Source organism: Malania oleifera, chromosome 7, assembly GCF_029873635.1.
Source record: "Malania oleifera isolate guangnan ecotype guangnan chromosome 7, ASM2987363v1, whole genome shotgun sequence".
Taxonomy (NCBI): Eukaryota; Viridiplantae; Streptophyta; class Magnoliopsida; order Santalales; family Ximeniaceae; genus Malania; species Malania oleifera.
This window is the reverse complement of record NC_080423.1, coordinates 1-17765: the sequence shown is the minus strand read 5'-3', so window position 1 is coordinate 17765 and position 17765 is coordinate 1. Positions and strand designations below refer to the sequence as shown.

General features: G+C 37.5%; 1 protein-coding gene across 4 annotated transcripts in view; it reads right to left on the bottom strand.

Annotated features, from left to right (window-relative positions):
- Positions 1-17223, bottom strand: part of LOC131159539 (2-isopropylmalate synthase A-like) — a 63720-nt gene extending 46497 nt beyond the window's left edge. For 2 of the 4 annotated variants that reach the window (XM_058114549.1, XM_058114550.1), the window contains exons 1-6: positions 16209-17217; positions 3554-3668; positions 3388-3468; positions 2129-2221; positions 1936-2022; positions 1128-1228 (exon numbers count right to left, since the gene is read on the bottom strand). In XM_058114549.1, the coding sequence (XP_057970532.1) occupies positions 1128-1228; positions 1936-2022; positions 2129-2221; positions 3388-3468; positions 3554-3668; positions 16209-16912 (1181 nt within the window). In that variant the 5' untranslated portion in view covers positions 16913-17217. Of the gene's footprint in view, positions 1-1127; positions 1229-1935; positions 2023-2128; positions 2222-3387; positions 3469-3553; positions 3768-16208 lie in introns of all 4 variants that reach the window. The other 2 variants (XM_058114547.1, XM_058114548.1) reach the window with 2 other exon arrangements.
- Between the last annotated feature and the right edge of the window lie 542 nt (positions 17224-17765).

Genomic DNA, 17765 nt, shown 5'->3' with positions numbered 1-17765 from the left:
ACACGATTAATACACATGACTGATTACAAGTTAGAAGACCCTAGAAGGCCCTCAGTCCAAATATTTGTATGTTGTGTCGAGAGTCTAACGAGACAAATGTGCACCATTTCTATATTTTCAAGTCGCAAGCCAACTATAAAGTGCTTAATTTTCTTGCTTTGATGAAGCGTCTGGTGTTTCAAAATGTGGATGATTTCTTATTGGTGAGATATTAGGACTGTGAAAAGACTAGAAAAGGAAGGGCTTTATGGACATGAGCCATTTTTCTACATTGAGGACCCTTTGGATTGAGAGGAATGCAAATTCTTTTGAAGGCTCGAACAATTTCTCCTCATTTGTTGTGGGAAAAGGAGTCTTTTTGGTCTCACTTAGGGCGCATTTTTTAGGGTTTTACAGGGGGGATGTTGCTGTTGGACTTTCAAAGGAATTGGAGCGCAACACTTCTATAGTTGTTTTAGTTGATTTTTGGAGGATGTCTTGTCCTCCACAAACTCTACCTTTGTCTCTTTTTATTTAATGATTTTTTTCTTATCCAACAAAAAATTGAAAATATTATTTCCCCTTGTACAGACATCTCTTCACTTAATTTCTCCATCCTATTTTTCCCTTCTTGTCACTTAGGTCAACATTCAAGCTAAACTTAGCAATGATGGGGCTAGCCAAAAGACCAAACATAATCCGAGACCAGAATGATTTTAAAAAACAAAAATAAAAATACCCTCTACATGCTATAAAACTGCTTGGTTTTGGGCCATAGTCTTGACTTTCGAGATTAGTTAATTGTCAAGCTTAGCTTAGTAATATGAGGGTCCCACAATGTAAATGGCTTAGTGCCAAATATATTTACCAGCACAATTTCACAGCAGATAGGAAAGCAAAGATGTTGCTCATGAGTTTCTGCTTGAAGAGCAGAACAATATGGCAAATAAGGAGAAATAAAGGGTTAAAATGCATCTTTGCTCATGAGTTTCCGCTTGAAGTGCAGAACAATATGGCAAATAAGGAGAAATAAAGAGTTAAAATGCATGCTAGATGATAAAGAAAAAAGTTGAAAGATCAAGTAGGAATAAATAAATTAATCAGGCTAAGAAGAAAGTACAAATGCTGCAGTACATGATACTGCATACCTAAGTTTTCCAAGCACAAGACCAGATTCATTAGACCGAAAAAGTCCAATATCCTCAGGAGCTATAATCTCATATGTACCTTTGTGTTTAAGCATTCCATCCTGGGCAACAAGAAACACATCTTAAATCATGTTAATGACATTTTTGTTTACCAACAAAAAGATGACATGAAAAATATGGCGCCTAAAAAATGCGAGGCTTATACAAATGGAAGTAATTTATGTACTGGAAGAGCAGCCTAACTTCCAAAGAAAAACAAATCTAGCTTAAAAGATAGCAGAAACGTGCATTTAAATGTGTTAGTTTTATGAGAAAGTAGAGTTAAGAGGCTTAAAAAGCACACATTTTGGTTAAAGAAATGAAAATAAAAACATTTGTTGTTTAAACCTTACCTGTGTGAGACCAAATTTGAATCAAGAAAATAAATTCCAATTGTTAAAAAAATAATAATCACAATATTTGTTTTCAAGAGAAATCAATGTGTGATATTCTGGTAACACAAGCAGCTGTCCAGCATCAGAAAAAGCCAGTTCAACCGTGCAGAGAAATCAGTGATCAGATTTCAAGATCAAGTTTATCTCTTCAGTTGGGAAATCTTAATTTTAACACAACCTGACTTCTAATTTATGAACACAAGATGCATGCAACCAAAAGATACAAATGATCCAAAAAAACAATAGTCCATCCATAACCATGCATCTTAGGTAAAAACATGTATATGACTATGGCAACATAACCATGGCATTGAATGTGCAAATAGTAAGAAGTACAAAGAGATCCTTGGCTTTCAAACAATTGGCAATCGTACCTGATGGATACCACTTTCATGAGCAAAAGCATTAGCTCCAACAATGGCCTTGTGTGGCTGCACATGCAATCCCGTGTACTCAGCAACCTAGAAAAAAAAACAATTAAAGTAAGAAAATCCAATACAAGCATATTCAATCAATAAGAGGATAACTAAAAGGACTAAATTAAAAAATTAGAGCAGGAAACAATACCATCTTGCTTGCCATAACAATGTATTGCGTTCTGATCCCAGTATAAAGGCCTCCTAATAGTTGCTCTCCACGGCATTTTAAAGCCATTACAACCTACATTTTGAGCAGGATAGGATGAAAAGGGAAAGAAAAGGAGGAAAGTAAAGACGAGAAAACTTATCAATGCATGATGTACCAAAGTCACAGTTGAAAATATCAGTAAGTTACCAAGTTTCAATTTTCAGTTTTGTTTGCAAACTATTTAAGATAGCAATGCAACCAGATGTACAAGAAGAAAAAAGAAGGATAGGCTTAAGCAAAAGCTAAGCTAGAAATAAAAATTCCAGTGATGCAAATGGCTAACTGCCAAAGTGATCTAAAAATCAGCATGCCACAACTCCACGGTATAACCATCCATGAATTAAAAATTGGGGGCACCTAATCATTCTGCACGTAAAATAAATCTAATTTCACCATGCCAAAAAAAAAGGAAGATAAAAGCGAATAGAAAATCATAGGCACCCTCTGCAGTGAACTGTATAGAAAGGCAGTGGGAGCCACTCAATGTCCTATGCCAAGGTAAATTGTGCTGACATAATGAAGCACAAAGGTGTGAAAATCTGCTTGGTTTCTAATCTAATGACCAGATGGAGTGATTAAAATTTATTATATTTTATATACCAAGCCAAGGAACACAAATTGAAGGCATGGAAAAAAAAAAAGATTTGAAAGGAGCAAGGAAACAGCGGGCAGAGTCAGGGGTATCCACCCACTGATCTACATAGATACATACACAATTACAGTGTGTGTGCATGTAATATCGTCTAACGCATAAAAAACTGCTTAACTATAATCAACATAAACTGTATTTATTTTCTTGTAAGTAATGACTACAATTAAATATATTCACAAATCAGAATTATTTTCTTCTTTAAAAAGTCCAAACTTATTAATCAAAAAAGTATCACGAATAGGTTAAGAGAAGGAAAAAAAAATGTAAATGCAGGAATGAAAGCGCATTTGAGGTGAATTCACAACAGGAAAATTGCCATATTAAATGATATCATTTGGTGAGCTCACGAACAAAATAATGACACCTAATCTAAATGTGAAAAAAATAACTCCCTCATGATAAGCATATCAATATAAATTATGGATTTATAACCATTAAAAAATAACATTAGACGCACCCTATTTCATTCAAAAAGGGTAGAATGTTAAAGTCAAGAATACCAAGGAATTGAAATGAATAGTCCAGATATTTGTGTACAAAAGCACACCTCCTCCAAGGATGCATTCCCAGCTCTTTCACCAATACCGTTGATGGTTACTTCTACTTGTCTTGCACCAGCACATACCCCCTGAAAATTTAGATGAGCAAAGATAAGAATACAATTTGATTATCATAGCCCGACAAGAATTACTACAGAAAATGAAATGGTGTACCCCTATTGTGTTGGCAGTAGAAAGTCCAAGATCGTTTTGGCAGTGCGTTGAAATGATCACATTTTCAATTCCAGGAGTGTTGGATTTAATATCAGCAATCAGTTGCCCAAATTCACTAGGCAAGGTATAACCAACAGTATCAGGGATGTTCAGAGTTGTGGCCCCAGCAACAATTACTTCCCCCAAAATTTGATAAAGAAACTCCCTGTCAGATCTGATAAGTACCAAAAAGAATAATAAACCCTAAGTTTAAGAAGAAGCAATTACCCAATAAACTCATGTAGTGGTCACATAAATTATCTGAAAATGTGAGGAGAAAATCTCTCATGGGAAACCAAATATAGAATCTCTGGCAACATGGAAAATCATTGAGAAAATCATATGCAGTGAGCAAACTGCAGGATAACAAACCAAAAAGCTCATATTCCGATAAAACAGGACAAGAAGACAGAAAATTTGAAAAATAAATAAATAAATCCAACATCTTCTCTTCATTTTCCATTTACACAAATAAACTGAACAGTATTCAAGGTAACCAGAAGACTAAGTTCAGCAGATTTTGATTGACACAAAAAGATAGTCTTTATTGCTGGAAAGCCTTAAAAATTCAGGTTACATTTCAAAACAGGTAGACAAGCTATTCAAAATAATTCAAGCCATCTCCTCAAATACACAATATCCTTCAGTAATTTATCTTCATATGTCCAGTTAAGTTGTATTTCCCAAAAAAAAAAAAAAGAATAGAAGAAGAAGAAAAAGATCAGAAGATACAAGTGCAGAAAGGCCATCTGAAAGAAAGGTAGAAATGCCACAGCCAAAAAAGAAATATCAAATCCTTGAATATTTCCAAAATTAACCACAAATGCATGATCAAGAATGGTAAATAATAAGTACCACGACACCCCACCCTACCCCCATCCCTGCTTCGATGCACCTAAATGGTAGTCTCCATTTTAGCAAGTATATTTTCCCATTAGCCAATCCATAGAACCACATTGACAAAAAAGGAGACATCAAAATTCTTTAGATTATAATATATATATATATATATATATATATATATTAAAAGAGAACAATTAAAAGTACAATGAGAGGAGAACAAGTGTCGTCCAAAAAAATCAAATAAAAGAATTACAATAACATTGCCCCTCTAATCCTTTTGAATATCAGACCGCTACATCCCCAAAAAAAGAACCCAAATGAATGGGCCCAAAAGGAAGCCAAAGACACTACTATATCCAAGGACTTGAATTTCAATTTGAACAAAAAATTTGTTGGTCTCAATTTACGAAAATTTCGATGGAAATTTCGACTTCGATTTAAAGAAATTACGGAAATTTATAGTAATGAAGGAAATTTACAATAAAACTTTAGGAAATATTAAAATAGATGATTATGCTTAATATGGTATCAAAATACATTAAAAAAATGCATATATGACAAGTTTTTAGTGTGTAGGATATTAAACTGTATAACGCGAAACAAGCTATGAAATGAAGAACATTCAAATGATTATAAAGTTTTGAAGCTATTCCTTTGATGATTTAAGCCAACAAATTATCATTTTAAACAACTACATTTTCAATAAATATCATACATTTAATGATCTAATACCATATGGAGTTTCTTGGTGGCTCAAAGTCATCTCTCCTATCCCTATCATTGGGATTTCGAGATGACATATATTGTTTACAATAATCACTCCATGTCATATAAATTCCAAAAATATAGAGTATAGGTGTACATGTGTTGTTCATACTCCTCCATAGTCATCTGTATCATGGCAATTTCTACTCGACCAAAAGATTTTCTTGTACTAAGATGTCTTCTTGTAGGTTCTACTTGTTGTGTCTGTCCATAAGATTGTTTTGCATTTGCATATTGGTCATACCGATATTCTTGGCTTGTTTGTCCATACGCATAGGCATGTGATTGCCAATTTCCATATTGTTGTGCTTGCTCATATGCATACAAAAATAGTTGGCCATATGTAGATTGTGAGATACTGTTATGTGTAGATTCATAACCACTATAACTATTGGAGTCAAGCTCTGTTCCTATACTCATCATAGATTCCAAACTAAGGGAAAAGGTCACCTCCTCTATTTGATGCATCTTCCCTTTTCTCTTTCTACGAATGTACTGCTTATCAACTGGACGCATTTCTCTTTGTGGACCCTCATCTTCTAGTTGGGGAGGATGTGAATATTCCACTTCTAGTCTATAATCTTGTCATCTCTCATTTCCTCCATAGTCCCCACCATCACTACCTTGCCCACTACTACTGTCGAGGTTAGATCTGTCACCACCAACATCGTCATCATCATTATCATCATCACCACCAGAGGGCATAGTGGATGAAGTTCCATATCTAGACCCAAGATTCATTAGTGAATCATCACTGCTAGATTTACTACTTTTATCATTACCTGATTAACATCAATGCGAAAGTCATCTCGTGCATGCTTGGTCATTTGTGGGTGGGGACTTCCGTCTCGTTCATCAAGATAGGATGGTCTAATTCACTAGAAAAGTGGATACTCATACTCGTCACCCAATTCAACTAATATGTCAAGGTCCAAGGGATCTTGTTCAGCCACTTTGTCCATTTCAGCCTCCATATCTCTTATTCGAAACTTCATATTGTAATAATAAAAAACAAGTTGTTGAAGTCTGATGTAAGTTAGTTTATTTCTTTGCTTTGTATGAATGAGTGCAAATGTGCTCATATTTCGTTCACAATCTGATGAAAATGCAGTTTGGGACAAAATGTGCAATGCTAACTTCCTTAGAATTAGAGCACTTGATCCATACATCATCCACCAATAAGTTGTGCAAGATATTTTAAGAACATAAGTTAGTACTTAGTAAATTGTACTTGAAGTTTGTAACTTTGTATTATACGTTTATATATCAATACTTACCAGGTGCCATGGTTGCCTTAGCTGCTTTAGCAGCTGCTTCTCCAAAACTTCTTTTCGCATCTCTAAATAGAATAATCTAAAAAAAATTATTAAATAATTAACATGGATTAAGACTTATTATATTTAATTTTTATTTTGAAAATATATCTCATTTCCAATTTGATCTAGGCCAAAGGAATGTGGCTCAAGGATATCAAAAACTTTATGAACTGCATCAAGAAAATAAGGATATTTCCCAACAACCTCTTTGTATTGACATTTGGATTTAAAAAATATGTTGTCAATCAATTAAAGTAAAATATAAATATGTAATAAGTAATTTGATATATGAATTTCTTAAATTTTATAAATATTTTATACCTACTGCATGAAGAGGATGTTCAAGGGTTCTCTCCCACCGGTCATTGATTACTTTGAGAACCCATCTTGCACTTCTTGCACCTACTTCAACAGCGTCTCTCATCACTCTTATTGCTTCAAACACAACTCCTAATGTTAGCCACACTTCACTATCAACCACACGCAATATTCGATATATAGGCTCATAAATGTTACAAACTTTTACCACTCTATCCCAAAATTGATGGTTAAGAACCGTGCTTTCAATTTCTCTACCCAATTTTGTTCGACTAAGAGCATGTTCAACCCATTCATCATATGTGAATATAGATTTTAAGCCTACTTGTTTTAATTTTTGTAAGCTATCAAGGGTAATGTAGTTTGTAGCAAATTGTGTGGCCCCTGGACGCACAATATGCCCTTGACAGTGCTCCCTCATTTTAACAAGCAAACATCCATGGTTATATATAAATTAGTGATCTGTCTCCACTGTAAGATCATTGTGCTTATTGCCTCTTTTTTCTGATCTCCTAAAAAATGAGATTAATACAATGGGCAGTGCAAGGAGTCCAATACAAGTTGAATTTTTTCATTAATTTTATACCAACTTTCTTGTAGGCACTGCCATTATCAATCACCACCTAGACAACATGTTTCTTTCCTACCTCTTTCACAGCAAGTTTTAATAGGGAATATATATATTTAAGGTCTTTTATTTTGTCAGAAGCATCTACTGACTTTAGAAAAATTGTGCTCCCTTTCAAGTAAACCATGAAATTTATGATGGATGTTGGGCATGTCCATCCATCACACATTACAGTGCAGTCATACATGGCCCACTTTTTCTTCACTTCTTCTAAGTGGCCTTCCATTTCTTTTACCTCTAAATCAAGGTATTTTGTTCTAATTTCATAGGGTGTTGGTGGTGGATCGACTCCTGTTCTAGTTGCTTGGCAACCTCACACTATGTTTTTAAAATAAGGTAATTTTGCCTTCTCAAGTGGAACATTATCATATATAAAAAACTTTGAAATTAACCCATTCATTTCTTCTTTTATTTTACCTCCTTTGAATAAATTTTTCAAGCTTTTTTTGTTTTGCTGTGTTTGGCTTATAATATTGAGAAGGCTTTGAAATATATGGCTCTGTTTTTTGCTCTCTCACACTTTGAGATCACCTCATCGGAGGTCACCCCCCACTGCTACCAGCCCCAAAACTGCCTCCTTGTTGGCTACCTACCAACCTACGAGATTGGTCTCTTTCCCATTCTATTTGTTTTGAAGCATAGAATGCTTGAAGGCATGCAAACCTTTCATAGGGAGAGAGAAATGTCAAACAAGTATGCAATATCATCAGCATCGTCCTCTTCATCAATTTCTTGTGGTTGCATCAAGTTCCCACGCAATTCATTTTTTATTTCCTCCATTCTTTCTATTTTCTTTGCCTTAGCTGCTATTTTTCTTTCTAAAACAATTTTCATTTCCTGTTTAACTTTTGGAGGTACTTTGTCACAGAATTTTATATTAGATTGTGGGTCATAATTTGCTAAGTGCATTTTTAATCTTGTTGCACCACCACTTTTAATTTGTATTCCACAGTATTTGCAAATAAATCCATTCTTTACGTTGGGCATTGGGCATTGGGTACCCATCTTCCCATGCTAGATCTTATTTTCTTCCTTTAGAAATTTTTGGAGATAATTTTAATTTCCTACAGGGTTACAATGAATCGATAATTAAGTGTTAAATTAGTCAACAATTTTAAAAGGAAATTATTTAAGATGTTTTATCAATATAAAATTTATAAATAAGACAAACATAAAACATTAAATTAAATTTACGAAATTTAATAACAATTTACAAAATTACTAATAAATTATGGAAATTAAATTAGTCAAATAAAAGAAATAATTTAAACTATAATAAGCTAATAAGTAGTAAATTACTTTAATTTATTAAATTACTAGGCTATAATAATTAGGTGTTAAATTACTATAAAATTTTAAAAGAAAATTATTTAGATGTTACTCTACAATTTTAAAAGAAAATTATTTAGATGCTAAATCAAGATAAATTAATAACTAAGAGAAATATTAAATCATTAAATTAAAATTAAAAAATTAATGATAATTTTTACAAAATTACTATTGAGTAATAAATTTTGGAAACTAAATTATTCAAATAAATGAAATAATTATACTATAATAAGCTAATAAATAGTAAATTAATTTAATTTTATTTAGCTTCTAAACTTACTATTTATCATTAACTAGGATTAAGGGGGTAAATGGGAGAGGTTAGTAGGGAAAATGTATCTAAGGAGGGGCAATCTCGTAAATATATTGGGGAGGAGTGAGATTTTAAGTAAATACAAAAAAATATATAACTTAAAACTTAGAAGTTAAAACTTAAAACCAGACAACCAGCTTTGCATTTCTTTTTTGTGTTGCTACTTGTGGAATCGAGTCTCGACTTGGTCGTGTTCGCAGCTCTGCGAGAGAGAGATTGCAGCAAAAGGAGGAGGTGCTGCTGCTGGCTGCAACTTGGGAGATAGAGGTGGAGGGTGAAACCGAAGGCTAGAGGGAGAGGATTGAAGGGTTGGAGCCATGGAGGGGAGCTGAAGGCCAGGACTTTTCAGAGTTTGAAGGTGGAGGCAAGAGGCAGCTGAAATCTTGGGTTTTTTTTTTTGAAGTTTGAAGGTGGAAGATGGAAGAAGAAGCCTTTTGTCAAGGACCTTGAGGTATGTATCCTAATGCATGCTACAAGCTAATTTATAGAAAAAAATTTCCTTTTGTTTGCATTATTGTGTAGATATTTTCATTGATAGCCGGTAGGGTCTTCAGCCTCTTGATGAATTTGTGGAATAGCTGGCTTGCATCTGCAGAACATCTCTGCAAGATCTCTTTTTTCTTTGTCATGACCCATCTAGTAAATGAAGTAGATTACTGAGACTTGACTCGAATCTCTCCAGTCTATACTGTATACTCAAGAGTTGCACAAAAAGAGCGAACAAATCACGTGGGAAAAACAAAATAAAGGCAGAGAGCAGCACAAAAATTCCTCCCCCACCCCCCCCCCCCCCCGGGCAATTTTTTTCCCCTCCATCATTTCCAGAAAATTTCGAGAGAACATCCGAAATTTTGTTTGAAATTTAGCGAAATCTTGAAATTTCAGTCGAATTTCTGCAAAATTGAATTTGTATCTCAATTTCTCAATTTCGACATTTCAACCAAAATTTAATCCCTTGACTACATCCCACAACAAAAGTTGCCACACAACTTCGTCAATGATTCCCAGTCCAATACAACAATAACAACAACAACAATAACAAGCCTTAAGTCCCACTAGTTGACTAGCTCGTCCTCCTCATTGGTGCACTAATTGCCTACATTTCAAATGCCCAAACCATCTATAACTGCAACTTGCTTATCTTATCTTCTACTAGCGCTATGTCTAGCTTATTGCGAATATGTTCATTCCTTAATTTATCCTTTTATGTTATACCACTGATCCACCTTAGCACGCACATTTTGGCCACTTTTACATTTTGAATGTGTTGTTTCTTAGTTTCTTGTTTCTTAGTTGCCTAGCATTCAGATCTATAATGCATACTTATAGTCATTCTACAAAACTTTCCTTTTAATTTTAATGGTATTCTATGATCGCACTGCATGCCCAACGCACTCCTCCATTTTACCTAACCTTTTGTGACTCTGTGTACTACATCTTCGTCAAGTTCTCCCTCCGCTTGCATAATAGATCCAAGATATCGAAATCTATTAGTGTTGTTGATTTCTTGATTGTCAAGTTTAATCTTGTCATTCTTCCTCCTTACATGGCTCAAAGTACATTTCATATCCAAACCTCTAGACTCTAAAGTTGTTCCCAAAAAAGTTCTAATTTATATTTTACCCCTTCTTACTTTCATCAATTAAAACAATATCATCTACAAACAGCATACAACATGGGATCTCGTTTTGGGTATTCCTAGTAATTTCATCAATTACTAAAGCAAACAAGTAAGGGATTAAGGTAGAACATTAATGTACACCTATTGTAATTGCAAATTCATCATCAGTTCCCAACCCAATAGTGAAGAAAAACATGAACATTAGTTTCTTTAGACTCACAGCACATCATGCACATATGAGGACTAAGGTCATAAATAGGCTCTTCTACCCTTAACAAATCATGCTTGTTAACCCCATTCAAAGTCACAGTCCATACGGAAGTTAGAATCTTAAAGAGAACCTTTGGCTTCAATATCACGTAGCTCCAAGGAAAATGATTAGCAAAAGGAGTTTTTAAGAGGTGAAGGAAAAAAGCATTAGAAGAAAAAGAACCCATAGAATCCCACATCAAAACTCTCTCATCGCCACTATTGAAAACAACAAACTAATCCAAAACAACAGTAAGCAAGGAGAGCTCCGTAAACCTCTCTTTCATTAAGATTCCTAAAAAATGGAAAACAAAAGAAAGAGAAGTACAAGATTGAGATATTAATATACTTTAACAAAACCCAAAGTTAATCACTAACCAAAAATAAACGATTGAGGAGGATAGTAAGCAGTACACCCTACATGCATAGAACCCAAAAACGAGGAACTCTAAGAGAAAAGCAACAACTAGACTCACATAACTTCAACAAGGAACAAGAGGAAGAGGATAACAATGTTTGTCTAAATGTCATCAGATGTATAGTGGCCACATTAGTATACTTTTGGGGTGTGAAAGCACATCAATATCTTCAATACATAGGTGCGGAGATGACGTCTGCAGCTTGTCGTAGATTGGGTTAGTTCCACGAATTTTGCGTAAAAAATAGTATAAAAAGGTCAAATCTCAAGCCTAGTCTCATCCACATCCTTATCGAACATCCTAGGTAGATAAGGTTTTTATCAATTTGCGAGTGTTTGCAGAGTACCCATTTGTATTAGTTAAAATGCTACCAAGATCTTGTGTGATGTTCTAACCATAGAGGTAGTGATTGTCTTAATGAGCCACCCTAAGATTTATGATGTCAATGCCCATTATTTTGGGCGAGAGATCACTAATGTGTTAAAACATGATGGTTGGAAGATAAATATGCAACCTAGCATTCTCACTGAGGAGGTTTAAAAAAAAAAAAAAAAGGATAAGCCCTCAACACCAAGCAACAGGAGAGGTTGCATCTTGCCTTGTGGAAAGTTTGAGAGAGGGGGTAAGTGGTCATGGCATGTGTTAGTGTCACAAGCTAAGCTTGTTCAGGGCATTATGCTTGCCTGTGACCGCTTATCTCGTGTGCTTGGGATGGGTTTCCATCATGTAAATACTGGTGTGGGGTTATTTTCTGCTAGTAGTGTCTTTGTAAGCCAAATAAGGCAATATGACTCCTCTGTCACTTTGATGTTTCCTAGTGCTAGAGTGGGAATGGCCTAGAAAGCTCTTTAGGGAAGGGTGAGTGTTCATCGGTCATTATAAAACTCATTAGCTTTTGTCAATGTGTTTAGCTCCCTCGCCTCCCTCGCTAAGCACACGATGTCAACAGAGATGTTAATGAATTGCGTAGATACAATATTTACTGCTTGCTTGCCACTACTTTCATGAATGTTTACTGTTTCCTGCTGCTATTTGATTGAATTCTAATGAAAGTGTTTCGTGGATGAATGTTGGTAAACGATTGACTGGCTAGTTAAACAAGATTGTTTTAGCTAGCGTCGCACGGCCCTTCACAAGGGTGTGAAAATAGTCGGACCGTGACACTTGGTATCAGAGTCCAAGGTTGAGTTGCTATGTGATTTCGATTGCCTTCTTTGGGGGATTTGGAAAGCTTTGATAAGTGACCATGACACCAAACAATGCTAAGAGGATCAACATGCTGGAAGCACAAGTTGAGGCAACAACCAACACTGTGCAGCGGAGGTAGCTCAAATGAGAGAACTTGTTGATGAAGTGATGGGATCACAAAAATATCAACCAGGTTTGATAGGCGACATGTCAGAGGACTTTCGCCAAACAATTGAAACTTTGCAATCGCGGATGGCTGATCTGGATGCAAAGGTGAATCTGATGGTTCTTGCTAGAACCCAGGATGTATGGGGGTGCCTGAGATGCCAAGGAGTTAGAGAACTTCTTGTTTGATGTAGAGTAGCATTTTTGTGCTGTGAGGATGACATCAAAACAGTCAAAGGTGAATACTGCGACAATGTACTTGCTTGGTGATGTCAAACTGTGGTGGCGTACCAAGTACCAAGAGATTGAATCTGGATGCTGTGTAATCGATAGTTGGGTAGACTTGAACAGAAAGCTCAAGGCCCAATTCTTTCTTGAGAATGTTGAGTATAATGCAAGGAGAAAACTAAGAGATCTCAAGCATACGGGGTCAATCAGGGAATATGTGAAACAATTTTCTTCTTTGATGTTGGATATTTGGGATATGTCGGAGAAGGACTAGTTGTTCTATTTTCTAGAGTGGATGAAACCGTGGGCTAGAACTGAACTTCATAGGCAAAGAATTTAAGACTTGTCTACTGCACAAGTTGCTGCGAAACGCTTGACTGACTACATTGGTGATGATACCACTTCGTCCAAACGGTTTGGAGGAGAGGGAAATAGTGGAAATTCTTTCAAGAAAGCCAAACCCAAGAGTTGGGGAGCTGACTCTAAATCATCAACCTCAAAGGAAGCTTCGTCGTCTCAAAGGTTTAACACACCCAATGGAAAGGGGAAGAGTAAAATTTCGTGCTACTTGTGTGGGGGATCTCACTGAGTGAGTGAGTGTCAACGCAAGGGATTACTCAATTCCTTACAAGCTTCCACTTCGGGAAAAGTGGTGGAAAGCGAGGAGGACGAGAATGATGCCCCGAGGGTAGGTTCAGTGCGGTTGGTGAGCGCATTGGAAAAGCAAGCAAAAGCACCGAAAGTTACACGAGCAAAAAGCTTAATGTTTGTGGACTTGAGTAATAATGGGAAGAGTACCTGCGCTATGGTGGATACGAGGGCTACTCATAATTTTGTCTCACAGTTGGAAGCATGGAGACTCAACTTATCCTTAGAAAAAGATACACGACGCATGAAAGCAGTTAACTCTGTAGCCTAGCCTACTCTGAGAGTAGTCAAGCAAGTGGCTATAAAGCTTGGACAGTGGGAAGGTCATGCGAATTTCACAGTGGTGCCATTGGATGATTCTAAGAATGAAGTTCCTAAGGGGGGCAAGGGCAGTGCTGATGCCTTCGGTTGGTTCCCTATGTCTGATGGGGGATCACTTGTGCATGGTGCAAGTCGTTGCAATGAAAGGAGACGACGGGAAGTCCCTTTTAGTCATACAACTCAATGAGGGATTGGGTTAGGGTGAGCAGACCCGTCTAGCCACGGTAGTGGTAGACAAAGTAAGTCAAGAGCAGGAGCCTACGACCATCCAAGCGGTGTTGGATGAGTACAAGGAGGTGTTGCTGGATAAGCTGCCTCACAATTTGCTTTCACAAATGACTGTGGAGCATGAGATCGACTTGTTGCCAAGAGTGGAACCATCTGCTAAAGGACCATGTTGGATGGCGTCTCCAGAGATAGTAGAGTTGGGGAAACAACTTGATAAATTGGAAGCGGGATGTGTTCACCTTTCCAAAGCAATGTTGGGAGCATCGGTGTTGTTTCGGAAGAAACATGAAGAGCATCTACGGAAGGTGTTCAACAGGCCGAGGGGAAACAGTCCGGATGTGAAGAAAGAGAAGTGCTCTTTTGCTCAGTAGAGCAACAAATTACTTGGTCAAGTGGTTGAACAAGGCTGCATCCGGAGGGATATGGAGAAGGTAAGGGTGATTCAAGAACAGAAGATCCCCACGACAGTGAAGGACTCGTTCCTTTCTTGGCCTTCCTAGATATTGCAAGAAGTTTGTTGAGAGGTATTCACGGAGAATGACTTCAATGACAGGACTACTGGGGAGGTATTATTGGCTGCATACGCGGGATGATGCGGTTGATTATACCAGAACTTGTCTCACTTGCCAACAAGACAAGGGGGAGCGGAAGAAGTATGGTACTCTCATGGCCGCACCAAAGTACTGTTCGGCAGAGGAGACGACACAATTGTTTCTTGTGACTATTGTGAGATATTGGGGTTCTCCCCAAGTAATTGTTTGTGACTGAGACTTAATGTTCACTGACAACTTGACAAAATTTTTCAGGATATTCAGGTCACTTCTTGACTTCTCTTCGAGTTATCACTGATAGACGGACGGACAGATGAAGAGATTCAGAGAGCTACTGAAAGAGTACTTGTGCCATTTTGTCAATGACAACCAGAAGAATGACATGCAACTACTTGATGTGGCTCCGTTCTACGGCAATACCCAAAGGACATTTTTATTATCTTCATAATATTTAGTATATGATATTTGATTCAAGGACATGAATAACTTGTGTTCAATTAGATTTCAAATTTATTTTAGTTTTGGAAATATTAACCAAACAGATTGTGCGTTTTCAATTTTTAGTTACTATATCTGTTTTTAAATCTTTGTTTCTAGCTATCATTTCCAGAATTTCCAGTAGTGATACCAATGGTCCCTTATGGTTTGTTTGCTGGATTTTATTTTATAACTTTTGGTTTCATGGATTTGGCCTTGTTTCTACATTTTGAGGGACAGGCCTATATAACTTTCTAGCAAACAGTTGTATGGGGCAACTTGCATTATTTAAAAAAAAGAACCCTAATTGCATTTTGTCTTTTCCTTTAGTTTTCATTTTTTTCAGTTCATTTCATTTTCTCTTTTATTTTTCTTTTTATTCTCTCTCTTCCCAATCCATCCTGCAGCAATCTCGTAGGGATTGACCTAGCCATCAAGAGATTCCAATTGCTATCTATAGGATCACAGCTAGAGAAGCAAGGGCTACAGCAGACATCCCCAATTTTCCCTCCAGAACCTTCCAAATGCAATCTCCAGATAGAAGATCAAATCAAAGAGGAAGATGGAACTCTCACCCACCACATCACTCCTATTCCTATCAATTCCAAACCACAGCCCAAGAAGTGTGAGTACTAATATGAACAACATATCATTATCAAATTGAACGAACGAGGTTTATTTAATACCCAGATGGGAAACTTACAAGAATTTAAATTTATCTTTTTGCTTAAGTTGCCTTGAGAACCAAAAATAAGCAGTGTCAAGAACAGTCAGTACACACCCTGATCATGGTACCATTACTTCTCAAACCTTTTGAAACAAAAAATGGGAAGTGGGGATGATGATGATGATGATGAAGAGATAAAATAAAGCAATCAAGTACTAAAGGTTTTCGATCAAGAATGCACGAACTTAAAACAAGTGAAACAAAATATTATGAAACCATCACGTATTTTTTTTCCGACCCTTTCTCAGCAAACAAACAAAGCTTTCACCAGCAAAATCTAACCTCCCTGCATCTTCGGGACTGAACTCCACATCCTGACAGCCAAGGCTCCTTGCGTATCTCACCATAGTCCTCGCAGTCTCAATCACCTCGTCCCTCGACTTCTTCAGCTTATACTGCATATGAATCTCGCTGGTTGCAATAAACGTATGAATCCTGGGCCGCTTTGCATGCTTGACGGCTTCCCACGCCGCATTAATGTCGTTCTTATTACACCGCGCCAGACCGCATATGACCGGCACGTACCCCTCGCCGTCAACATCTTTGCCGACCTCGGCGGCGATCATTTTCACGGCCTCAAGGTCGTCCTTTGAGGCCGCAGGAAACCCGGCCTCTATTATGTCAACGCCGAGCTTGGCGAGCTCGCGGGCGATGTCGAGCTTCTCCTTGCTGGTCATGGTGGCGCCGGGCGATTGCTCCCCATCGCGGAGAGTGGTGTCGAAGACGCGCACGTAGGCGGGGTCGGAGATGTGGCTGGGGATGTATTCCGGGCGGCGACGGAGAGTGGAGGAGCAGATTACGGGGGTTTGGTATATTCGGGTTGCGAAGGTGTGCGATTCTGGGGCATGGTGAAATGAAGCGGAGTTCAAACAGAAGAGCGAGAGAGATGGATTCCTGGGAAGGAAAGACATGACGGCGGTGGTGCTCACAGGGGCGGCACCGGCGGTGGTGGGGGAAAATTTGAGATTGAAAGATATAGATGCCATGGAGAGAGAGAGAGAGAGATTAAACCCTACAGAACAGAGAAGGGAGACCTATGAATCGGAGGGTTTGGGCGCCCCACGTTCCACAGCGACGTCTCTCATCAAACAAAGCAGGCGTACCTAAATCCGGCACGGATTCGGGAAAGAATATCACAATGGCTTCGCCGCTGCCGAAGACAAGGTGCGCCTCTCCACCTTCATTTCCCGGCTTGCATTCTTTCATTTCCCGTTCCTTAACATTGATTCTCAAGAATGTAAACATTTATTTCTAGAAATTTGAAATTACAAACCCCTCTTCGTCAATAAAGACGCCCAATAGGCTAGTTGACTGGTCATGCCAGAGACTGTTTGTCCGTGACACCCAATATGATAATGAGTTTTTAATTTTTGGGTGCACATCATTTTAGGAAGAAAAATGGGACCAAAAGATTTTAAAATAATTTTTAATAATTATTCTTTTAGAGTTTAGGACTTTCCCGATGTACACGCTTCTCGGTTTTCCCGTGGGTTTTAGGTTTTTAGGGTTTAGGGTTTAGGGTTTAGGGTTTAGGGTTTAGGGTTTAGGGTTTAGGGTTTAGTGGTTTAGGGTTTAGGGTTTAGGGTTTAGGGTTTAGGGTTTAGGGTTAGGGTTTAGGGTTTAGGGTTTGGGTTTAGGGTTTTAGGGTTTTTTCGGTTTAGGGTTTAGGGTTTCGTTTTAGGGTTTAGGGTTTAGGGTTTAGGGTTTTCGGGTTTTGGTTTTACGGGTTTCGGGTTTAGGGTTTCGGATAGGTTTCGGGTAGTTTCTGGTTTAGGGTTTCGGGGTTTCGGGTTTCTGGGTTTGGGTTTTCTGGTTTCGGGGTTTCGGGTTTCTGGGTTC